We start from the raw sequence: 21,871 nt of genomic DNA on the forward strand, positions 1-21,871 counted from the left end.
TTTTCCTTGCACTCAGAATTCAGACTTCAAATGACCCCCTATTCCCTGAATAGTGCACTACTCCCTTTGTGGTGGGGGACGGGGACGGGGGGACGGGGACGGGGGGACGGGACGGGGACTCCGACTTGAGGTAAACGCACGTTCTTATGCATTTTCTCTCTATATGTATTCTGACCTTAAACTGAAGAATGAAGATAGCATGCTAATCGCCCACTATTCGTTGGGGTTGGAGATCAAATAAATGAAGGTGTGAAAGGAGTTGTGTCAACAGATACATGTATTATTCTGACTGTGATTTACTTACCTCAATTCCATCACCTTTAAGAGCGTGCAAAGCTGTAATTAAGGCAAACGGTGGCTACTTGGAAGAATCTGAAATATATTTTGATTTGTTTAACACTATTTTTCGGTTACTACATGATTCCATATGTGTTATTTCCATAGTTTATGTCTTCACTACTATTCTAATGTAATGAATACTCAGGGAGAAAAAGGTGTAGATTCACGTGCAGATGGCACGGAAGGTGTTTATTTCGCCTTCGCAGAAGTGGTCACAGGCAGGTAATGGTAATACACAGGTAGGAAAACAGGCAGGAAATGGTAATACACAGGTAGGAAAACAGGCAGGTGAATCAAAAGTAGGGTTCTCACAAACGAGCTAGGAAAAGGCTTATTGTTTACAGACAGATTATTTCACTTATAATTCACTGTATCACAATTCCAGTGGGTCAGAAGTTTATATACGATAAGTTGACTGTGCCTTTAAACAGCTTGGAAAATTTGTGTTCTGTCTCCTAGAGATGAATGTACTATGGTGCGAAAAGTGCAAATCAATCCCAGAACAACAGCAAAGGACCTTGTGAAGATGCTGGATACAAAAGTATCTATATTCACAGTAAAACGAGTCCTATAACTGCTGCTCCAGTTTCAACTGTTCTGCCTGTTCTGCCAACTGTTCTGCCAAATTTCTTCAGTCTCCATAGGTTGAAGAGGCGCTGCTGCGCCTTCTTCACCACGCTGTCTGTGTGGGTGGACCATTTCAGATCGTCAGTGATGTGTACGCAGAGGAACTTTAACCTTTTCACCTTCTCTACTGCGGCCCCTGTCGATGTTAGTTCCCTTCAGTTGCTACAGACTACATTATCATTTAATTACACTGTTAGTTCCCTTCAGTTGGTAGAGCCTACATTATCATTCCATTGAATTACACTGGGGAGGGGGGGGTTTTTTTAGTTATTTCCCTTCATCATTTCTGCCTTCTCTGGCCTCTTAGTTCATGCGCCTCGGTTATAAGTGTACTCCTAAACGTACTCCTGCAGGGGCGGGACAGAGAGAGAAGACATGTTTACTGTGTTGGTTAACAATATGTAATGTTATTATAGGCTACGTACTCCTAAGGGGCATCAAGGGGCGGGACAGAGAGAGAAAGGACATGTTTACTGAGTTGGGTTACAATATGTAATGTTCTTATAGGCTACGTACGTCATACAGGGGCGGGACAGAGAGAGAAGACATGCTGTTACTGGTGGTTACACATATGTAAGTTACTATAGTCTTACGTACTCCTACAGGGGCGGGACAGAGAGAGAGGACATGTTTACTGGTTGGTTACAATATGTACATGTTACTATAGGCTACGTACTCCTACAGTGGGCCCCGGGACAGAGAGAGAAAGACATGTTTACATGTTCGGTTACAATATGTAATGTTATATAGGCTACGTACTCCTACAGGGGCGGGACAGAGAGAGAGACTGTTTTACCTGGTGGTTACAATATGTAATGTTATTATAAGGGCTACGTACTCCTACAGGGGCGGGACAGAGAGAGAGAAGACATGTTTACTGGTTGGTTACAATTGTAATGTTATTATAGTCTTCCGTACTCATACAGGGGCGGGACAGAGCGAGAAGACATGTTTACTGGTTGGTTACAATATGTCATGTTATTATAGGCTACGTACTCCTACAGGGGCGGGACAGCGAGAGAAGACATGTTTACTTGTTGGTTACAATATGTAATGTTATTATAGGCCACTTACTCCTACAGGGCGGGACAGTAGAGAGAAGACATGTTTACTGGTTGGTTTACAATATGTAATGGTATTATAGGCTACGTACTCCTACAGGGGCGGTACAGAGAGAGAGAAGACATGTTTACTGTGTTGGTTAGCAATATGTAATGTTATTATAGGCTACGTACTCCTACAGGGGCGGGACAGAGAGGAGAGAAGACATGTTTACTGGTTGGTTACAATATGTAATGTTATTATAGGCTACATACTCCTACAGGGGCGGGACAGAGAGAGAGAAGACATGTTTACTGGTTGGTTACAATATGTAATGTTATTATAGGCTACGTACTCCTACAGGGGCGGGACAGAGAGAGAGAAGACATGTTTACTGGTTGGTTACAATATGTAATGTTATTATAGGCTACGTACTCCTACAGGGGCGGGACAGAGAGAGAAGACATGTTTACTGGTTGGTTACAATATGTAATGTTATTATAGGCTACGTACTCCTAGCAGGGGCGGGACAGAGAGAGAAGACATGTTTACTGGTTGGTTACAATATGTAATGTTATTATAGGCTACGTACTCCTACAGGGGCGGGACAGAGAGAGAGAAGACATGTTTACTGGTTGGTTACAATATGTAATGTTATTATAGGCTACGTACTCCTACAGGGGCGGGACAGAGAGAGAGAAGACATGTTTACTGGTTGGTTACAATATGTAATGTTATTATAGGCTACGTACTCCTACAGGGGCGGGACAGAGAGAGAAGACATGTTTACTGGTTGGTTACAATATGTAATGTTATTATAGGCTACGTACTCCTACAGGGGCGGGACAGAGAGAGAGAAGACCTGTTTACTGGTTGGTTACAATATGTAATGTTATTATAGGCTACGTACTCCTACAGGGGCGGGACAGAGAGAGAGAAGACATGTTTACTGGTTGGTTACAATATGTAATGTTATTATAGGCTACGTACTCCTACAGGGGCGGGACAGAGAGAGAAGACATGTTTACTGGTTGGTTACAATACTGTAATGTTATTATAGGCTACGTACTCCTACAGGGGCGGGACAGAGAGAGAAGACATGTTTACTGGTTGGTTACAATATGTAATGTTATTATAGGCTACGTACTCCTACAGGGGCGGGACAGAGAGAGAAGACATGTTTACTGGTTGGTTACAATATGTAATGTTATTATAGGCTACGTACTCCTGCAGGGGCGGGACAGAGAGAGAAGACATGTTTACTGGTTGGTTACAATACGTAATGTTATTATAGGCTACGTACTCCTACAGGGGCGGGACAGAGAGAGAAGACATGTTTACTGGTTGGTTACAATATGTAATGTTATTATAGGCTACGTACTCCTGCAGGGGCGGGACAGAGAGAGAAGACATGTTTACTGGTTGGTTACAATATGTAATGTTATTATTGGCTACGTACTCCTACAGGGGCGGGACAGAGAGAGAAGACATGTTTACTGGTTGGTTACAATATGTAATGTTATTATAGGCTACGTACTCCTACAGGGGCGGGAGAGAGAGAGAAGACATGTTTACTGGTTGGTTACAATATGTAATGTTATTATAGGCTACGTACTCCTACAGGGGCGGGACAGAGAGAGAGAAGACATGTTTACTGGTTGGTTACAATATGTAATGTTATTATAGGCTACGTACTCCTACAGGGGCGGGACAGAGAGAGAGAAGACATGTTTACTGGTTGGTTACAATACGTAATGTTATTATAGGCTACGTACTCCTGCAGGGGCGGGACAGAGAGAGAAGACATGTTTACTGGTTGGTTACAATATGTAATGTTATTATAGGCTACGTACTCCTGCAGGGGCGGGACAGAGAGAGAGAAGACATGTTTACTGGTTGGTTACAATATGTAATGTTATTATAGGCTACATACTCCTGCAGGGGCGGGACAGAGAGAGAGAAGACATGTTTACTGGTTGGTTACAATATGTAATGTTACTATAGGCTACGTACTCCTACAGGGGCGGGACAGAGAGAGAGAAGACATGTTTACTGGTTGGTTACAATATGTAATGTTATTATAGGCTACGTACTCCTGCAGGGGCGGGACAGAGAGAGAAGACATGTTTACTGGTTGGTTACAATACGTAATGTTATTATAGGCTACGTACTCCTACAGGGGCGGGACAGAGAGAGAGAAGACATGTTTACTGGTTGGTTACAATATGTAATGTTATTATAGGCTACGTACTCCTACAGGGGCGGGACAGAGAGAGAAGACATGTTTACTGGTTGGTTACAATATGTAATGTTATTATAGGCTACGTACTCCTGCAGGGGCGGGACAGAGAGAGAAGACATGTTTACTGGTTGGTTACAATACGTAATGTTATTATAGGCTACGTACTCCTACAGGGGCGGGACAGAGAGAGAGAAGACATGTTTACTGGTTGGTTACAATATGTAATGTTATTATAGGCTACATACTCCTACAGGGGCGGGACAGAGAGAGAGAAGACATGTTTACTGGTTGGTTACAATATGTAATGTTATTATAGGCTACGTACTCCTGCAGGGGCGGGACAGAGAGAGAAGACATGTTTACTGGTTGGTTACAATATGTAATGTTATTATAGGCTACGTACTCCTACAGGGGCGGGACAGAGAGAGAAGACATATTTACTGGTTGGTTACAATATGTAATGTTATTATAGGCTACGTACTCCTACAGGGGCGGGACAGAGAGAGAGAAGACATGTTTACTGGTTGGTTACAATATGTAATGTTATTATAGGCTACGTACTCCTACAGGGGCGGGACAGAGAGAGAGAAGACATGTTTACTGGTTGGTTACAATATGTAATGTTATTATAGGCTACGTACTCCTGCAGGGGCGGGACAGAGAGAGAGAGAAGACATGTTTACTGGTTGGTTACAATATGTAATGTTATTATAGGCTACGTACTCCTACAGGGGCGGGACAGAGAGAGAAGACATGTTTACTGGTTGGTTACAATATGTAATGTTATTATAGGCTACGTACTCCTACAGGGGCGGGACAGAGAGAGGAGACATGTTTACTGGTTGGTTACAATATGTAATGTTATTATAGGCTACGTACTCCTACAGGGGCGGGACAGAGAGAGAGAAGACATGTTTACTGGTTGGTTACAATATGTAATGTTATTATAGGCTACGTACTCCTACAGGGGCGGGACAGAGAGAGAAGACATGTTTACTGGTTGGTTACAATATGTAATGTTATTATAGGCTACGTACTCCTGCAGGGGCGGGACAGAGAGAGAGAAGACATGTTTACTGGTTGGTTACAATATGTAATGTTATTATAGGCTACGTACTCCTACAGGGGCGGGACAGAGAGAGAGAAGACATGTTTACTGGTTGGTTACAATATGTAATGTTATTATAGGCTACGTACTCCTACAGGGACGGGACAGAGAGAGAGAAGACATGTTTACTGGTTGGTTACAATACGTAATGTTATTATAGGCTACGTACTCCTACAGGGGCGGGACAGAGAGAGAGAAGACATGTTTACTGGTTGGTTACAATATGTAATGTTATTATAGGCTACGTACTCCTACAGGGGCGGGACAGAGAGAGAAGACATGTTTACTGGTTGGTTACAATATGTAATGTTATTATAGGCTACGTACTCCTACAGGGGCGGGACAGAGAGAGAGAAGACATGTTTACTGGTTGGTTACAATATGTAATGTTATTATAGGCTACATACTCCTACAGGGGCGGGACAGAGAGAGAAGACATGTTTACTGGTTGGTTACAATATGTAATGTTATTATAGGCTACGTACTCCTACAGGGGCGGGACAGAGAGAGAGAAGACATGTTTACTGGTTGGTTACAATATGTAATGTTATTATAGGCTACGTACTCCTACAGGGGCGGGACAGAGAGAGAGAAGACATGTTTACTGGTTGGTTACAATATGTAATGTTATTATAGGCTACGTACTCCTACAGGGGCGGGACAGAGAGAGAGAAGACATGTTTACTGGTTGGTTACAATATGTAATGTTATTATAGGCTACGTACTCCTGCAGGGGCGGGACAGAGAGAGAAGACATGTTTACTGGTTGGTTACAATATGTAATGTTATTATAGGCTACGTACTCCTACAGGGGCGGGACAGAGAGAGAGAAGACCTGTTTACTGGTTGGTTACAATATGTAATGTTATTATAGGCTACGTACTCCTACAGGGGCGGGACAGAGAGAGAGAAGACATGTTTACTGGTTGGTTACAATATGTAATGTTATTATAGGCTACGTACTCCTACAGGGGCGGGACAGAGAGAGAGGAGACATGTTTACTGGTTGGTTACAATATGTAATGTTATTATAGGCTACGTACTCCTACAGGGGCGGGACAGAGAGAGAGAAGACATGTTTACTGGTTGGTTACAATATGTAATGTTATTATAGGCTACGTACTCCTACAGGGGCGGGACAGAGAGAGAGAAGACATGTTTACTGGTTGGTTACAATATGTAATGTTATTATCTTTGATTTGATTATTTTTAACTGTTGTCGTCTTTGACTAAGTCTCTCTTGAAAAGTCCAGATAACTCCTAGATATTGTCGCTGTTCTCCATGTTGTAAACACACACACACCACCTTAGAGGAGCATGGCATGAACACATCCCCACCAGACGTCAACCACAATGAGACTACACCAGGAACTATCTTCACTGGTCAGAGAACAGCTTCCACAAAGCTGTGAACCATCTGAGAGACAAAGCAAGGCCTTCTATGCCATCAAAAGGAACATACAATTCAACATACCAATTAGGATCTGGCTAAAAATACTTGAATCAGTTATAGAACCTGTTACCCTTTATGGTTGTGAGGTCTGGGGTCCGCTCACTAACCAAGAATTCACAAAATGGGACAAACACCACATTTTGAAAAAATATCCTCTGTTTACAATGTAAAACACCAAACAATGCATGCAGAGCAGAATTAGGCCGATACCCGCTAATTATCAAAATCCAGAAAATAGCTGTTAAATTCTACAACCACCTAAAAGGAAGCGATTCCCAAACCTTCCATAACAAAGCCATCACCTACAGAGAGATGAACCTGGAGAAGAGTCCCCTAAGCAAGCTGGTCCTGGGGCTCTGTTCACAAACACAAACACACCCCACAGAGCCCCAGGACAACAGCACAATTAGACCCAACCAAATCATGAGAAAACAAAAAGATAATTACTTGACACATTGGAAAGAATTAACAAAAAAACAGAGCAAACTAGAATGCTATTTGGCCCTAAACAGAGAGTACACAGTGGCAGAATACCTGACCACTGTGACTGACCCAAACTTAAGGAAAGCTTTGACTATGTACAGACTCAGTGAGCATAGCCTTGCTATTGAGAAAGGCCACTGTAGGCAGACCTGGCTGTCAAGAGAAGACAGGCTATGTGTACACTGCCCACAAAATGAGGTGGAAACTGAGCTGCACTTCCTAACCTCCTGCCAAATGTATGACCATATTAGAGACACATATTTCCCTCAGATTACAAAGATACAAAAAGAATTCAAAAACAAATCCAATCTTGATAAACTCCCCTATTGGGTGAAATACCACAGTGTGACATCACAGCAGCAAGATCTGTGACCTGTTGCCACAAGAAAAGGGCAACCAGTGAAGAACAAACAGCATTGTAAATACAACCCATATTTATGTTTATTTATTTTTCCTTTTGTATTTTAACCATTTGCACATCGTTACAACACCGTATATAGACATAATATGACAAAATGACATTTGAAATGTCTTTATTCCTTTGGAACTTCTGTGAGTGTGATGTTTACTGTAATTTACAGGAAGGGGCTGAACCCGTGTGTTGAGGGTCAGCGATGTGGACCATATCTCCAAACACCCGGGCACATTTTTGGTTTTTTGCCTTTTGCACTACACAGCTGATTCAAATGATCAAGTCATCATCAAGCTTCAAGTGGTATTTCTGTCAACATTATCTTCTATTGTTTGTCCTCACGTGTCTGTTTTTTCAGCATAAAGTACTCTGTAGCCACTTAATGTGAGACCACACACACACACACAATAACAGTCTCTTCTTCACAGTCCCGTCATCGCCACCTCACCCGCTCTTAAGATAACCTTCGGGCCGACTAGACACTATTATGTATGATGAACTGAGAATATTCGCACGGTAATTCATGAATCATATGCTGTCTGCCTTTGTTGTTACCTCTTTCCCTTTCTGTCTTTCTTCCTCGTTTTATAATGCACACCAGATGTGCATTAAAGTACAGATGGAACTCGCATTTATAATATAATATTACAATTATCCTAGTTATAATGCATGTATTATGTATGAACGTCTTTCAATAAAAAGCGTTTCACTGGGTGAAATGAAGTCTCTCACTGAAATACTGTGTCCTCAGATTAATGCAGATGAAGGGAGTTAGATATGCATAGTTTTTCCCCCTGTATATATGAATTACAAATCAATCATGTTTCTAGTCTATTAGTTACAATGTGTAACCATGGATGTCCCAGGAGCAGGATTGGTAAACACTGTTGAAGTGTATAATTGTGAAACAAGCAGACACATCATCATTCAAAGACTGGAATTTGATACTCCTGGTATTGGATATGACTGAAGAATAATCTCAAAGACATTCATACCTGAACTGTACCTTTATTTGCCACGGTAGATCACATGATCAGTGAATATATTAAATGTACAGGCCACAATGCATGGTAATAACTACATGTATATATGACTTGCATCCTTGGCACAAAGTTATATTATATTCTACTCGATCCATAGGCAATAACTACAGTACATGTACAGTTGAAGTCAGAGGTCAGAAGTTTACATACACTTAGGTTAGAGTCATTAAAACTTGTTTTTCAACCACACATTTCTTGTTAACAAACTATAATTTTGGCAAGTCGGTTAGGACATCTACTTTGTGCATGACACAAGTCATTTTTCCATCAATTGTTTACAGACATATTATTTCACTTATAATTCACTGTATCATAATTTCAGCTGGTCAGAAGTTTACATACACTAAGTTGACTGTGTCTTTAAACCGCTTGGAAAATTCCAGAAAATTAAGTCATGGCTTTAGAAGCTTCTGATGGGCTAATTGACATCATTTGAGTCAATTGGAGGTGTACCTGTGGATGTATTTCAAGGCCTACCTTCAAACTCAGTGCTTCTTTAAACACCATGGGACCACGCAACCGTCATACCGCTCAGGAAGGAGACACGTTCTGTCTCCTCAGCAAGGAAGAAGCCCCTGCTCCAAAACCGCCATAAAAAAGCCAGACTACGGTTTGCAACTGCCCATGGGGACAAAAATCGTACTTTTTGGAGAAATGTCCTCTGGTCTGATGAAACACAAATAGAACTGTTTGGCCATAATGACCATCGTCATGTTTGGAGGAAAAAGGGGGACACAGACCGGCTACATACTGTAGCTAGCTACACATCCATAGGCATACAGTTATTTTTATCCTCCACTACACAATAAGAAAGTAAATAGTTAGCTAGCTAGGTTACTTCAGCTGCATTGCAAGGCAAGCTCACACAATTGTACATTCAATTAGCAGTAAATGCTTTAGCTAGCTAGATTCTTTACATCCACTGTTTCACAAGATGACAGCCTGGTTATCTGGTTGTTTCAGGAGTCCCTAAAACATTAAACAACACGAATTACAATGTCATACTGTACTCATATCATAACACCAGCTAACTAATGTTAGCTAGTCAGTTAACTTGCTAAATCGCGATTTTCATAAATTAACTTTGACAAAAAAATATGCACAATCGTTTGTCTCTACATTAACTAACATATTCCTCTCAATTGTAAATGTTTTTCTTGACTCGTTATGACGTTATAATTACTTACATCTGCTTCCCCCGTAATGTTTTGTCAGCCATCTTTGCTCGCGTCAAATTCGTCATTGGAACCACTCGATATGATTGGTCATATAAAAACCTTGGGACCCAAATGCATAATGAGTGCTCTATCTCCCCCTGGTGGTGGTCTGGAGCAATGAAGTTGTGACGCAGGGTACCTCTAAGTCCCGAGGTGTAAGCATGCAACTTTTAGAGGAAGCACTGAAGGAGGATATTACATCTTATTTTAATCTCAATTGTGTGTGTGTGTGTGTGCGAAGTGTGTGTGTGTGTGTGTGTGTGTGTGTGTGTAAAGTGTGTGTGTGTGTGTGTAAAGTGTGTGTGTGTGAGTGTGTAAAGTGTGTGTGTGTGTGTGTGTGTAAAGTGTGTGTGTGTGTGTGTGTGTGTGTGTGTGTGTGTGTGTGTGTGTGTGTGTGTGTGTGTGTGTGTGTGTGTGTGTGTGCGCGAAGTGTGTGTGTACAAAGTGTGTGTGTGTGTACAAAGTGTGTGTGTGTGTGTGTGGAGTGTGTGTGTGTGAAGTGTGTGTGTGTGTGTGTGTGAAGTGTGTGTGTGTGTGTGTGTGTGTGTGAAGTGTGTGTGTGTGTGTGTGTGTGTGTGTGTGAAGTGTGTGTGTGTGTGTGCAAATGTGTGTGTGTGCAAATGTGTGTGTGTGTGTGTGTGCAAATGTGTGTGTGTGTGTGTGTGCAAAGTGTGTGTGTGTGTGTGTGTGTATGCAAAGTGTGTGTGTGTGTGTGTGTGTGTGCAAAGTGTGTGTGTGTGTGTGTGTGTGTGTGTGTGTGTGTGTGTGTGTGTGTGTGTGTGCAAAGTGTGTGTGTGTGTGTGTGTGTGTGCAAAGTGTGTGTGTGTGTGTGTGTGTGCAAAGTGTGTGTGTGTGTGTGTATGTGTACAAAGTGTGTGTGTGTGTGTGTGTGTGTGTGTGTGTGTGTGTGTGTGTGTGTGTGTGTTCAAGTGTGTGTGTGTGCAAATGTGTGTGTGTGCGCAAAGTGTGTGTGTGTGTGTGTGTGTGTGTGTGTGTGTGTGTGTGTGTGTGTGTGTGTGTGTGTGTGCAAAGTGTGTGTGTGTGTGCAAAGTGTGTGTGTGTGTGTGTGTGTGTGTGTGTGTGTGTGTGTGTGTGTGTGTGTGTGTGTGTGTGTGTGCAAAGTGTGTGTGTGTGTGTGTGTGTGTGTGTGTGTGTGTGTGTGTGTGTGTGTGTGTGTGTGTGTGTGTGTGTGTGTGTGTGTGTGTGTGCAAGTGTGTGTGTGTGTGTGTGCAAATGTGTGTGTGTGTGTGTGTGTGTGTGTGTGTGTGTGTGTGTGTGTGTGTGTGTGTGTGTGTGTGTGTGTGTGTGTGCAAAGTGTGTGTGTGCAAAGTGTGTGTGTGTGTGTGTGCAAAGTGTGTGTGTGTGTGTGTGTTGATGTTCAATCAGATACAGAGGGTGTCTATAGAACTGTACTGACCAGTAGTTTCTCCCCGAAGACCAGTTTGTGTATGAGGTGTGTCATGTCAGGGCTCTGGGGCTGGGCTGTGGCGCTGTGGGTCGACACGTGGAAGTTACCTGGTACCTGGAGGGAGAACACAACAATATAACCATAAAGAGATGAGTAGAACACAGACTTTATATGACCCAGGAGTCCTGATACACATCTAGCTAGTTAGCAGATAATCCAGTTCAGTATCAAGTCTTCCTCCCTCTCTTCTGGTTGCAAAACAGTCTCTAACATGAACTAATGTAGCCTATAAGTACCACATAACACAACCACAAAGACTAGGTATTTTATCCAGCTAAGAAATCAAGAAAGTTAATCTGTTAAACTAATCAAAGTAGCGTTGGATTGTGACATCAGAGATGCCAGTTAGAGACAGGAGAGGAGACAGGAGAGGAGACAGGAGAGACACGCAGGAGAGCAGACAGGAGAGGAGACAGGAGAAACACGCAGGAGAGCAGACAGGAGAAACACGCAGGAGAGGAGACAGGAGAAACACGCAGGAGAGCAGACAGGAGAGGAGACAGGAGAGGAGACAGGAGAGCAGACAGGAGAGGAGACAGGAGAGACACGCAGGAGAGCAGACAGGAGAAACACGCAGGAGAGCAGACAGGAGAGGAGACAGGAGAGGAGACAGGAGAGCAGACAGGAGAGCAGACAGGAGAGCAGACAGGAGAGGAGACAGGAGAGACACGCAGGAGAGCAGACAGGAGAGGAGACAGGAGAAACACGCAGGAGAGCAGACAGGAGAGGAGACAGGAGAAACACGCAGGAGAGGAGACAGGAGAAACACGCAGGAAAGGAGACAGGAGAGGAGACAGGAGAAACACGCAGGAGAGCAGACAGGAGAGCAGACAGGAGAAACACGCAGGAGAGGAGACAGGAGAAACACGCAGGAGAGCAGACAGGAGAAACACGCAGGAGAGCAGACAGGAGAGGAGACAGGAGAAACACGCAGGAGAGCAGACAGGAGAGGAGACAGGAGAAACACGCAGGAGAGCAGACAGGAGAGGAGACAGGAGAAACACGCAGGAGAGGAGACAGGAGAAACACGCAGGAAAGGAGACAGGAGAGGAGACAGGAGAAACACGCAGGAGAGCAGACAGGAGAGGAGACAGGAGAGGAGACAGGAGAGGAGACAGGAGAAACACGCAGGAGAGCAGACAGGAGAGCAGACAGGAGAGACAGGAGAGGAGACAGGAGAAACACACAGGAGAGGAGACAGGAGAAACACACAGGAGAGGAGACAGGAGAAACACGCAGGAGAGCAGACAGGAGAAACACGCAGGAGAGGAGACAGGAGAAACACGCAGGAGAGGAGACAGGAGAGGAGACAGGAGAAACACGCAGGAGAGGAGACAGGAGAGGAGACAGGAGAGGAGACAGGAGAGGAGACAGGAGAAACACGCAGGAGAGGAGACAGGAGAGGAGACAGGAGAGCAGACAGGAGAAACACGCAGGAGAGCAGACAGGAGAAACACGCAGGAGAGGAGACAGGAGAAACACGCAGGAGAGCAGACAGGAGAAACACGCAGGAGAGGAGACAGGAGAAACACGCAGGAGAGGAGACAGGAGAGGAGACAGGAGAAACACGCAGGAGAGGAGACAGGAGAGGAGACAGGAGAGGAGACAGGAGAGGAGACAGGAGAGGAGACAGGAGAAACACGCAGGAGAGCAGACAGGAGAGCAGACAGGAGAGACAGGAGAGGAGACAGGAGAAACACACAGGAGAGGAGACAGGAGAAACACACAGGAGAGGAGACAGGAGAAACACGCAGGAGAGCAGACAGGAGAAACACGCAGGAGAGGAGACAGGAGAAACACGCAGGAGAGGAGACAGGAGAGGAGACAGGAGAGGAGACAGGAGAAACACGCAGGAGAGGAGACAGGAGAAACACGCAGGAGAGGAGACAGGAGAGGAGACAGGAGAGGAGACAGGAGAAACACACAGGAGAGGAGACAGGAGAAACACGCAGGAGAGCAGACAGGAGAAACACGCAGGAGAGGAGACAGGAGAAACACGCAGGAGAGGAGACAGGAGAGCAGACAGGAGAGACAGGAGAGGAGACAGGAGAAACACGCAGGAGAGCAGACAGGAGAAACACGCAGGAGAGGAGACAGGAGAGCAGACAGGAGAGGAGACAGGAGAGGAGACAGGAGAAACACGCAGGAGAGGAGACAGGAGAAACACGCAGGAGAGGAGACAGGAGAGCAGACAGGAGAGCAGACAGGAGAGGAGACAGGAGAGCAGACAGGAGAAACACGCAGGAGAGCAGACAGGAGAAACACGCAGGAGAGGAGACAGGAGAAACACGCAGGAGAGGAGACAGGAGAGGAGACAGGAGAAACACGCAGGAGAGCAGACAGGAGAGGAGACAGGAGAGGAGACAGGAGAAACACGCAGGAGAAACACGCAGGAGAGGAGACAGGAGAAACACGCAGGAGAGGAGACAGGAGAGGAGACAGGAGAAACACGCAGGAGAGGAGACAGGAGAGGAGACAGGAGAAACACGCAGGAGAGGAGACAGGAGAGGAGACAGGAGAAACACGCAGGAGAGGAGACAGGAGAAACACGCAGGAGAGGAGACAGGAGAAACACGCAGGAGAGGAGACAGGAGAGGAGACAGGAGAGGAGACAGGAGAAACACGCAGGAGAGGAGACAGGAGAAACACGCAGGAGAGGAGACAGGAGAAACACGCAGGAGAGGAGACAGGAGAAACACGCAGGAGAGGAGACAGGAGAGCAGACAGGAGAGCAGACAGGAGAGGAGACAGGAGAGCAGACAGGAGAGGAGACAGGAGAAACACGCAGGAGAGCAGACAGGAGAAACACGCAGGAGAGCAGACAGGAGAGGAGACAGGAGAAACACGCAGGAGAGCAGACAGGAGAGCAGACAGGAGAGGAGACAGGAGAGGAGACAGGAGAAACACGCAGGAGAGGAGACAGGAGAGCAGACAGGAGAGCAGACAGGAGAGGAGACAGGAGAGCAGACAGGAGAGGAGACAGGAGAAACACGCAGGAGAGCAGACAGGAGAAACACGCAGGAGAGGAGACAGGAGAGGAGACAGGAGAGGAGACAGGAGAGCAGACAGGAGAGGAGACAGGAGAAACACGCAGGAGAGGAGACAGGAGAAACACGCAGGAGAGGAGACAGGAGAGCAGACAGGAGAGGAGACAGGAGAAACACGCAGGAGAGGAGACAGGAGAGGAGACAGGAGAGGAGACAGGAGAGGAGACAGGAGAGGAGACAGGAGAGGAGACAGGAGAAACACGCAGGAGAGGAGACAGGAGAGGAGACAGGAGAGGAGACAGGAGAAACACGCAGGAGAGGAGACAGGAGAGGAGACAGGAGAGGAGACAGGAGAAACACGCAGTAGAGAAGACAGGAGAAACACGCAGGAGAGGAGACAGGAGAGGAGACAGGAGAGGAGACAGGAGAGGAGACAGGAGAAACACGCAGGAGAGGAGACAGGAGAGGAGACAGGAGAGGAGACAGGAGAAACACGCAGGAGAGGAGACAGGAGAGCAGACAGGAGAGGAGACAGGAGAAACACGCAGGAGAGGAGACAGGAGAGGAGACAGGAGAGGAGACAGGAGAGGAGACAGGAGAGGAGACAGGAGAGGAGACAGGAGAAACACGCAGGAGAGGAGACAGGAGAGGAGACAGGAGAGGAGACAGGAGAAACACGCAGGAGAGGAGACAGGAGAGGAGACAGGAGAGGAGACAGGAGAGGAGACAGGAGAAACACGCAGGAGAGGAGACAGGAGAGGAGACAGGAGAGGAGACAGGAGAGGAGACAGGAGAAACACGCAGGAGAGGAGACAGGAGAGGAGACAGGAGAGGAGACAGGAGAGGAGACAGGAGAAACACGCAGGAGAGGAGACAGGAGAGGAGACAGGAGAGGAGACAGGAGAGGAGACAGGAGAGGAGACAGGAGAAACACGCAGGAGAGGAGACAGGAGAGGAGACAGGAGAGGAGACAGGAGAAACACGCAGGAGAGGAGACAGGAGAAACACGCAGGAGAGGAGACAGGAGAAACACGCAGGAGAGGAGACAGGAGAAACACGCAGGAGAGGAGACAGGAGAGCAGACAGGAGAGGAGACAGGAGAAACACGCAGGAGAGCAGACAGGAGAAACACGCAGGAGAGGAGACAGGAGAGGAGACAGGAGAAACACGCAGGAGAGCAGACAGGAGAGCAGACAGGAGAGGAGACAGGAGAGGAGACAGGAGAAACACGCAGGAGAGGAGACAGGAGAGGAGACAGGAGAAACACGCAGGAGAGCAGACAGGAGAGCAGACAGGAGAGGAGACAGGAGAGGAGACAGGAGAAACACGCAGGAGAGGAGACAGGAGAGGAGACAGGAGAGGAGACAGGAGAGGAGACAGGAGAGGAGACAGGAGAGGAGACAGGAGAGGAGACAGGAGAGGAGACAGGAGAGCAGACAGGAGAGGAGACAGGAGAGGAGACAGGAGAAACACGCAGGAGAGGAGACAGGAGAGCAGACAGGAGAGCAGACAGGAGAGGAGACAGGAGAGCAGACAGGAGAGGAGACAGGAGAAACACGCAGGAGAGCAGACAGGAGAAACACGCAGGAGAGGAGACAGGAGAAACACGCAGGAGAGCAGACAGGAGAAACACGCAGGAGAGGAGACAGGAGAGCAGACAGGAGAGGAGACAGGAGAGCAGACAGGAGAAACACGCAGGAGAGCAGACAGGAGAGCAGACAGGAGAGGAGACAGGAGAGGAGACAGGAGAGCAGACAGGAGAGGAGACAGGAGAAACACGCAGGAGAGGAGACAGGAGAGCAGACAGGAGAGCAGACAGGAGAGGAGACAGGAGAGCAGACAGGAGAGGAGACAGGAGAAACACGCAGGAGAGCAGACAGGAGAGGAGACAGGAGAGGAGACAGGAGAGCAGACAGGAGAAACACGCAGGAGAGGAGACAGGAGAAACACGCAGGAGAGCAGACAGGAGAGCAGACAGGAGAGGAGACAGGAGAGCAGACAGGAGAAACACGCAGGAGAGCAGACAGGAGAGGAGACAGGAGAGGAGACAGGAGAAACACGCAGGAGAGCAGACAGGAGAAACACGCAGGAGAGCAGACAGGAGAGCAGACAGGAGAGGAGACAGGAGAGCAGACAGGAGAAACACGCAGGAGAGCAGACAGGAGAGGAGACAGGAGAGGAGACAGGAGAGGAGACAGGAGAGGAGACAGGAGAGGAGACAGGAGAGCAGACAGGAGAAACACGCAGGAGAGCAGACAGGAGAGCAGACAGGAGAGGAGACAGGAGAGGAGACAGGAGAGCAGACAGGAGAGGAGACAGGAGAAACACGCAGGAGAGCAGACAGGAGAGCAGACAGGAGAGCAGACAGGAGAGGAGACAGGAGAGCAGACAGGAGAGCAGACAGGAGAGGAGACAGGAGAGCAGACAGGAGAGGAGACAGGAGAAACACGCAGGAGAGCAGACAGGAGAAACACGCAGGAGAGCAGACAGGAGAGGAGACAGGAGAAACACGCAGGAGAGCAGACAGGAGAGCAGACAGGAGAGGAGACAGGAGAGGAGACAGGAGAGGAGACAGGAGAGGAGACAGGAGAAACACGCAGGAGAGGAGACAGGAGAGGAGACAGGAGAGGAGACAGGAGAAACACGCAGGAGAGGAGACAGGAGAGGAGACAGGAGAGGAGACACACGCAGGAGAGCAGACAGGAGAAACACGCAGGAGACAGGCCTGCAAATCTTCTGCTCTGATCAACCCGTATTACAGTCACACCAAAGATATGTCTTCAAACCACCCGTGATCCAGATTCACTATAAAGATCTCATATTTAGTATGAGACATTGAAATCAGTGGCCAAGTTAGACTAGGCACATTATCAATGACGTTAAATGTGACATCCTTCATAATGGTGCCAACAGTCTGATAAGAAAGCTCTCGTTCTGATGAAGCTTCACTACGACGGCAGACATGTCATGGTAAAATCACATCTGTGAAATAACACGGAGTGGCCAATCATTTTAAATATAACAGAGGTCTCTCTGGGCAACTGGAACTTTCCCAGGGTTCAGTGATGGTTGTGTTTGCAAACTGGAAATTCTATCTGAAGTGACCTGTGGTTTTGTTAAGCTGTCAAGTCAAATCAAATGTTATTGGTCACATACACATGGTTAGCAGGTGTTAATGCAAGTGTAGCGAAATGCTTGTGCTTCTAGTTCCGACCATGCAGTAAAATCTAACAAGTAATCTAACAATTTCACAACAACTACCTTATACACACAAAAGTAAAGGGATGAAAGGGTGAACATTTCTGTGACATCGGGTGGTGTAGGTGTCCTGGAGGGCAGGTAGTTTGCCCTCAGTGATGCGTTGTGCGGACCGCACCACCCTCTGGAGAGCCTTGTGGTTATGGGCGGTGCAGTTGCCGTACCAGGCGGTGATACAGCCCGACAGGATGCTCTCAATTGAGAATCTGTAAAAGTTTGTGAGGGTTTTAGGTGACAAGCCAAATTTCTTCAGCCTCCTGAGGTTGCGTGCATGGCCACGCAGTCATGGGTGAACAGGGAGTACAGGAGAGGGCTGAGAACGCACCCTTGTGGGGCCCCAGTGTTGAGGATCAGCGTAGTGAAGGTGTTGTTTCCTACCTTCACCACCTGGGGGGCGGCCCGTCAGGAAGTCCAGGACCCAGTTGCACAGGATGGGGTTGAGGCCCAGGGCCTCCAGCTTGATGACGAGTTTGGAGGGTACTATGGTGTTAAATGCTGAGCTGTAGTCAATGAACAGCATTCTCACATAGGTATTCCTCTTGTAAAGATGGGTTAGGGCAGTGTGCAGTGTGATGGCGATTGCGTCGTCTGTTGATCTATTGGGGCGGTATGCAAATTGGAGTGGGTCTAGAGTGACAGGTAGGGTGGAGGTGATATGATCCTTGACTAGTCTCTCAAAGCACTTCATGATGACAGAAGTGAGTGCTACGGGGTGATAGTCATTTAGTTCAGTTACCTTAGCTTTCTTGGGTACAGGAGCAATGGTGGCCATCTTGAAGCATGTGGGGACAACAGACTGGGATAGGGATTGGTTGAATATGTCCATAAACACACCAGCCAGCTGGTCTGTGCATGCTCTTAGGACGCAGCTAGGGATGCCGTCTGAACCGGCAGACTTACGAGGGTTAACACGTTTAAATGTTTTACTTACGTTGGCCACGGTGAAGGAGAGCCCGCAGGTTTTGGTAGCGGGCCGTGTCAGTGGCACTGTATTGTCCTCAAAGCGAGCAAAGAAGTTTTTTAATTTGTCCGGGAGCAAGACGGGGCTGGTTTTCTTTTTGTAATCCGTGATTGACTGTAGACCCTGCCACATAGGTCTCGTGTTTGAGCCGTTGAATTAGCTTGTTTGATTGCCTTGCGGAGGGAATAGGTGCAGTGTTTGTATTCGGTCGTGTTTCCGGTCGCCTTGCCCTGATTAAAAGCAGTGGTTCGCGCTTTTCAGTTTCACGCGAATGCTGCCATCAAGCCACGGTTTCTGGTTAGGGAAGGTTTTAATGGTCACAGTAGGTACGACATCTCCGATGCACTTCCTAATAAACTCACTCACTGAGTCAGCGTATACATCAATGTTATTGTCCGACTCTATCCGGAACATATCGCAGTCCACGTGACTGAGGCAATCTTGAAGCGTGGAATCCGATTGGTCAGACCAGCGTTGTATTGACCTGAGCACGGGCGTTTCCTGTTTTAGTTTCTGTCTATAGGCTGGGAGCAAGAAAATGGAGTCATGGTCAGATTTGCCAAAGGGCTTTGTATGCATCGCGGAAGTTCGAGTAGCAACGACCCAGAAAGCTCGTCGTGCATTCGATATGCTGATTAGAACCATACTTCCTAAATTCTTAGCTTTGTTAAAATCCCCAGCTACAATAAATGCAATGGATATACACGGCTGTGACTATAATCTAAGAGAATTCTCTTGGAAGATAATGTGGTTGGCATTTGATTGTAAGGAATTCTAGGTCAGGTGAACAAAAGGACTCGAGTTCCTGTATGTTGTTGTGATTACACCATGAGATGTTAATCATAAGGCATACACCCCCGCCCTTCACCTTATCAGAGAGATGTTTGTTTCTGTCGGCGCGATGCGTGAAGAAACCCGGGTGACTGTACCGACTCTGACAACATATCCCGAGTGAGCCATGTTTCCGTGAAACAGAGAATGTTACAATCTCTGATGTCTTTCTGGAAGGCAACTCGTGCCCTAATTTCATCCACCTTGTTGTCTAGAGATTGGACATTGGCGAGTAATATGGATGGTGTGCTCTACTTCTGAGTCTGACCAGTAGGCCGCTCCGTCTGTCTCTCTCATCCACCTTGTTGTCTAGAGATTGGACATTGGCGAGTAATATGGATGGTGTGCTCTACTTCTGAGTCTGACCAGTAGGCCGCTCCGTCTGTCTCTCTCATCCACCTTGTTGTCTAGAGATTGGACATTGGCGAGTAATATGGATGGTGTGCTCGCATTCTGAGTCTGACCAGTAGGCCGCTCCGTCTGTCTCTCTCATCCACCTTGTTGTCTAGAGATTGGACATTGGCGAGTAATATGGATGGTGTGCTCTACTTCTGAGTCTGACCAGTAGGCCGCTCCGTCTGTCTCTCTCATCCACCTTGTTGTCTAGAGATTGGACATTGGCGAGTAATATGGATGGTGTGCTCTACTTCTGAGTCTGACCAGTAGGCCGCTCCGTCTGTCTCTCTCATCCACCTTGTTGTCTAGAGATTGGACATTGGCGAGTAATATGGATGGTGTGCTCTACTTCTGAGTCTGACCAGTAGGCCGCTCCGTCTGTCTCTCTCATCCACCTTGTTGTCTAGAGATTGGACATTGGCGAGTAATATGGATGGTGTGCTCTACTTCTGAGTCTGACCAGTAGGCCGCTCCGTCTGTCTCTCTCATCCACCTTGTTGTCTAGAGATTGGACATTGGCGAGTAATATGGATGGTGTGCTCTACTTCTGAGTCTGACCAGTAGGCCGCTCCGTCTGTCTCTCTCATCCACCTTGTTGTCTAGAGATTGGACATTGGCGAGTAATATGGATGGTGTGCTCTCCTTCTGAGTCTGACCAGTAGGCCGCTCCGTCTGTCTCTCTCATCCACCTTGTTGTCTAGAGATTGGACATTGGCGAGTAATATGGATGGTGTGCTCTACTTCTGAGTCTGACCAGTAGGCCGCTCCGTCTGTCTCTCTCATCCACCTTGTTGTCTAGAGATTGGACATTGGCGAGTAATATGGATGGTGTGCTCGCATTCTGAGTCTGACCAGTAGGCCGCTCCGTCTGTCTCTCCTGCGGCGACCGCGTTGTTCTGGGTTGCCCTCTGGGATGAGATCCCATGTCCAGGGTGGAGGTCCGAACAAAGGATCCGATTCGGCAAAGACGTATTTCTGGTCGTAATGATGGTAAGTTGACGTTGATCTTATATCCAGTTGTTCTTCCCGGCTGTATGTAATAAGACTTGAGATTTCCTGTGTTAACAATGTAAGAAATAATACAAAAAAAAACTAATAACTGCATCGTTTTTTTAAGGACCATCTCTGTCGGCGCCATCTTGATCAGAGGTCTGTGTAGTGGGGGTCAGCAGTGTCTCCTTTGTTAATAGTGAACTCTCCCTCGAAGCGACAACCATATCCATGGTTGAGAGGAACCTTCATGGAGTTGTCTATGTGCCCCACCTCATGATGACCCATCTCATCCTGGATATCAAGACCCACCACTGGAGGGGAGAGAGAGAGGGGACAACGGTGGTTAGATCATTTCTGTTGGGTACCTGCCTAGTCACAGTACATAGTAACACTCTCTCGCTTTCTCTCAGTCCTGATCTCTCCTGGCACGTAGGCAGACAGGATCCTATTTAAGGACCCCCGTCTGTGGGGTGATGGATACAGAGAGAGCGAGAAGAGAGAGGGGGTCTGGTGTCTATCCACATGCAGAGCGACCTTTGACTTTTGGTATTTCAGACGATAAGTTTAAAACCATCTGCTGCAAACGCCAGCACCTAAAACCATCTGCTGCAATAAAATACAGCCCGGGTCAAAATGCGAGCCTGGATATAGATATAGCTGCATGTTTGTAAGCTAGAGGCCTGGAGATAAGTCAACTCTCTCCATTTCAGATTTCTAAATAGATATTTAAAATTAGGGTCGAGAGAATGAGGTCATTCGGATCTCTTCATATGTTGATGTTGTTAAAGGAGAAAAGTCAGCCCTTTCAATGCGCATATAAGGAAGTAGAGAATGATGTAATTTATAGAGTGAGATCTAGAAGGCTGGAGAATAACAGTCATGCACTTCTTAATAGTTCACAACGTCCCAAAATAGAGGAGAGGAATACTGAGATGTCCCTGGTTCTCTTCCTGGTCTCTTTCTCTTCTATGTAAGACCAGTATAGACCCCCCCCCCCCCCCCCCCCCACCCC

The 21,871-nt window shown here is 46.9% G+C and overlaps 1 protein-coding gene across 1 annotated transcript in view; it reads right to left on the bottom strand.

Moving 5' to 3' along the window:
- The window catches only part of ergic1 (endoplasmic reticulum-golgi intermediate compartment 1), a 29,788-nt gene extending 8,623 nt beyond the window's left edge, over positions 1-21,165 (bottom strand). Inside the window, exons 1-2 of the mRNA XM_039011913.1 lie at positions 21,046-21,165; positions 11,383-11,487 (exon numbers count right to left, since the gene is read on the bottom strand). Coding sequence (XP_038867841.1) covers positions 11,383-11,487; positions 21,046-21,144 — 204 coding nt within the window. The 5' untranslated portion in view covers positions 21,145-21,165. The remainder of the gene's footprint in view (positions 1-11,382; positions 11,488-21,045) is intronic.
- Between the last annotated feature and the right edge of the window lie 706 nt (positions 21,166-21,871).

The sequence above is a fragment of the Salvelinus namaycush genome, chromosome 17 (genome assembly GCF_016432855.1).
Source record: "Salvelinus namaycush isolate Seneca chromosome 17, SaNama_1.0, whole genome shotgun sequence".
Classification (NCBI taxonomy): Eukaryota; Metazoa; Chordata; class Actinopteri; order Salmoniformes; family Salmonidae; genus Salvelinus; species Salvelinus namaycush.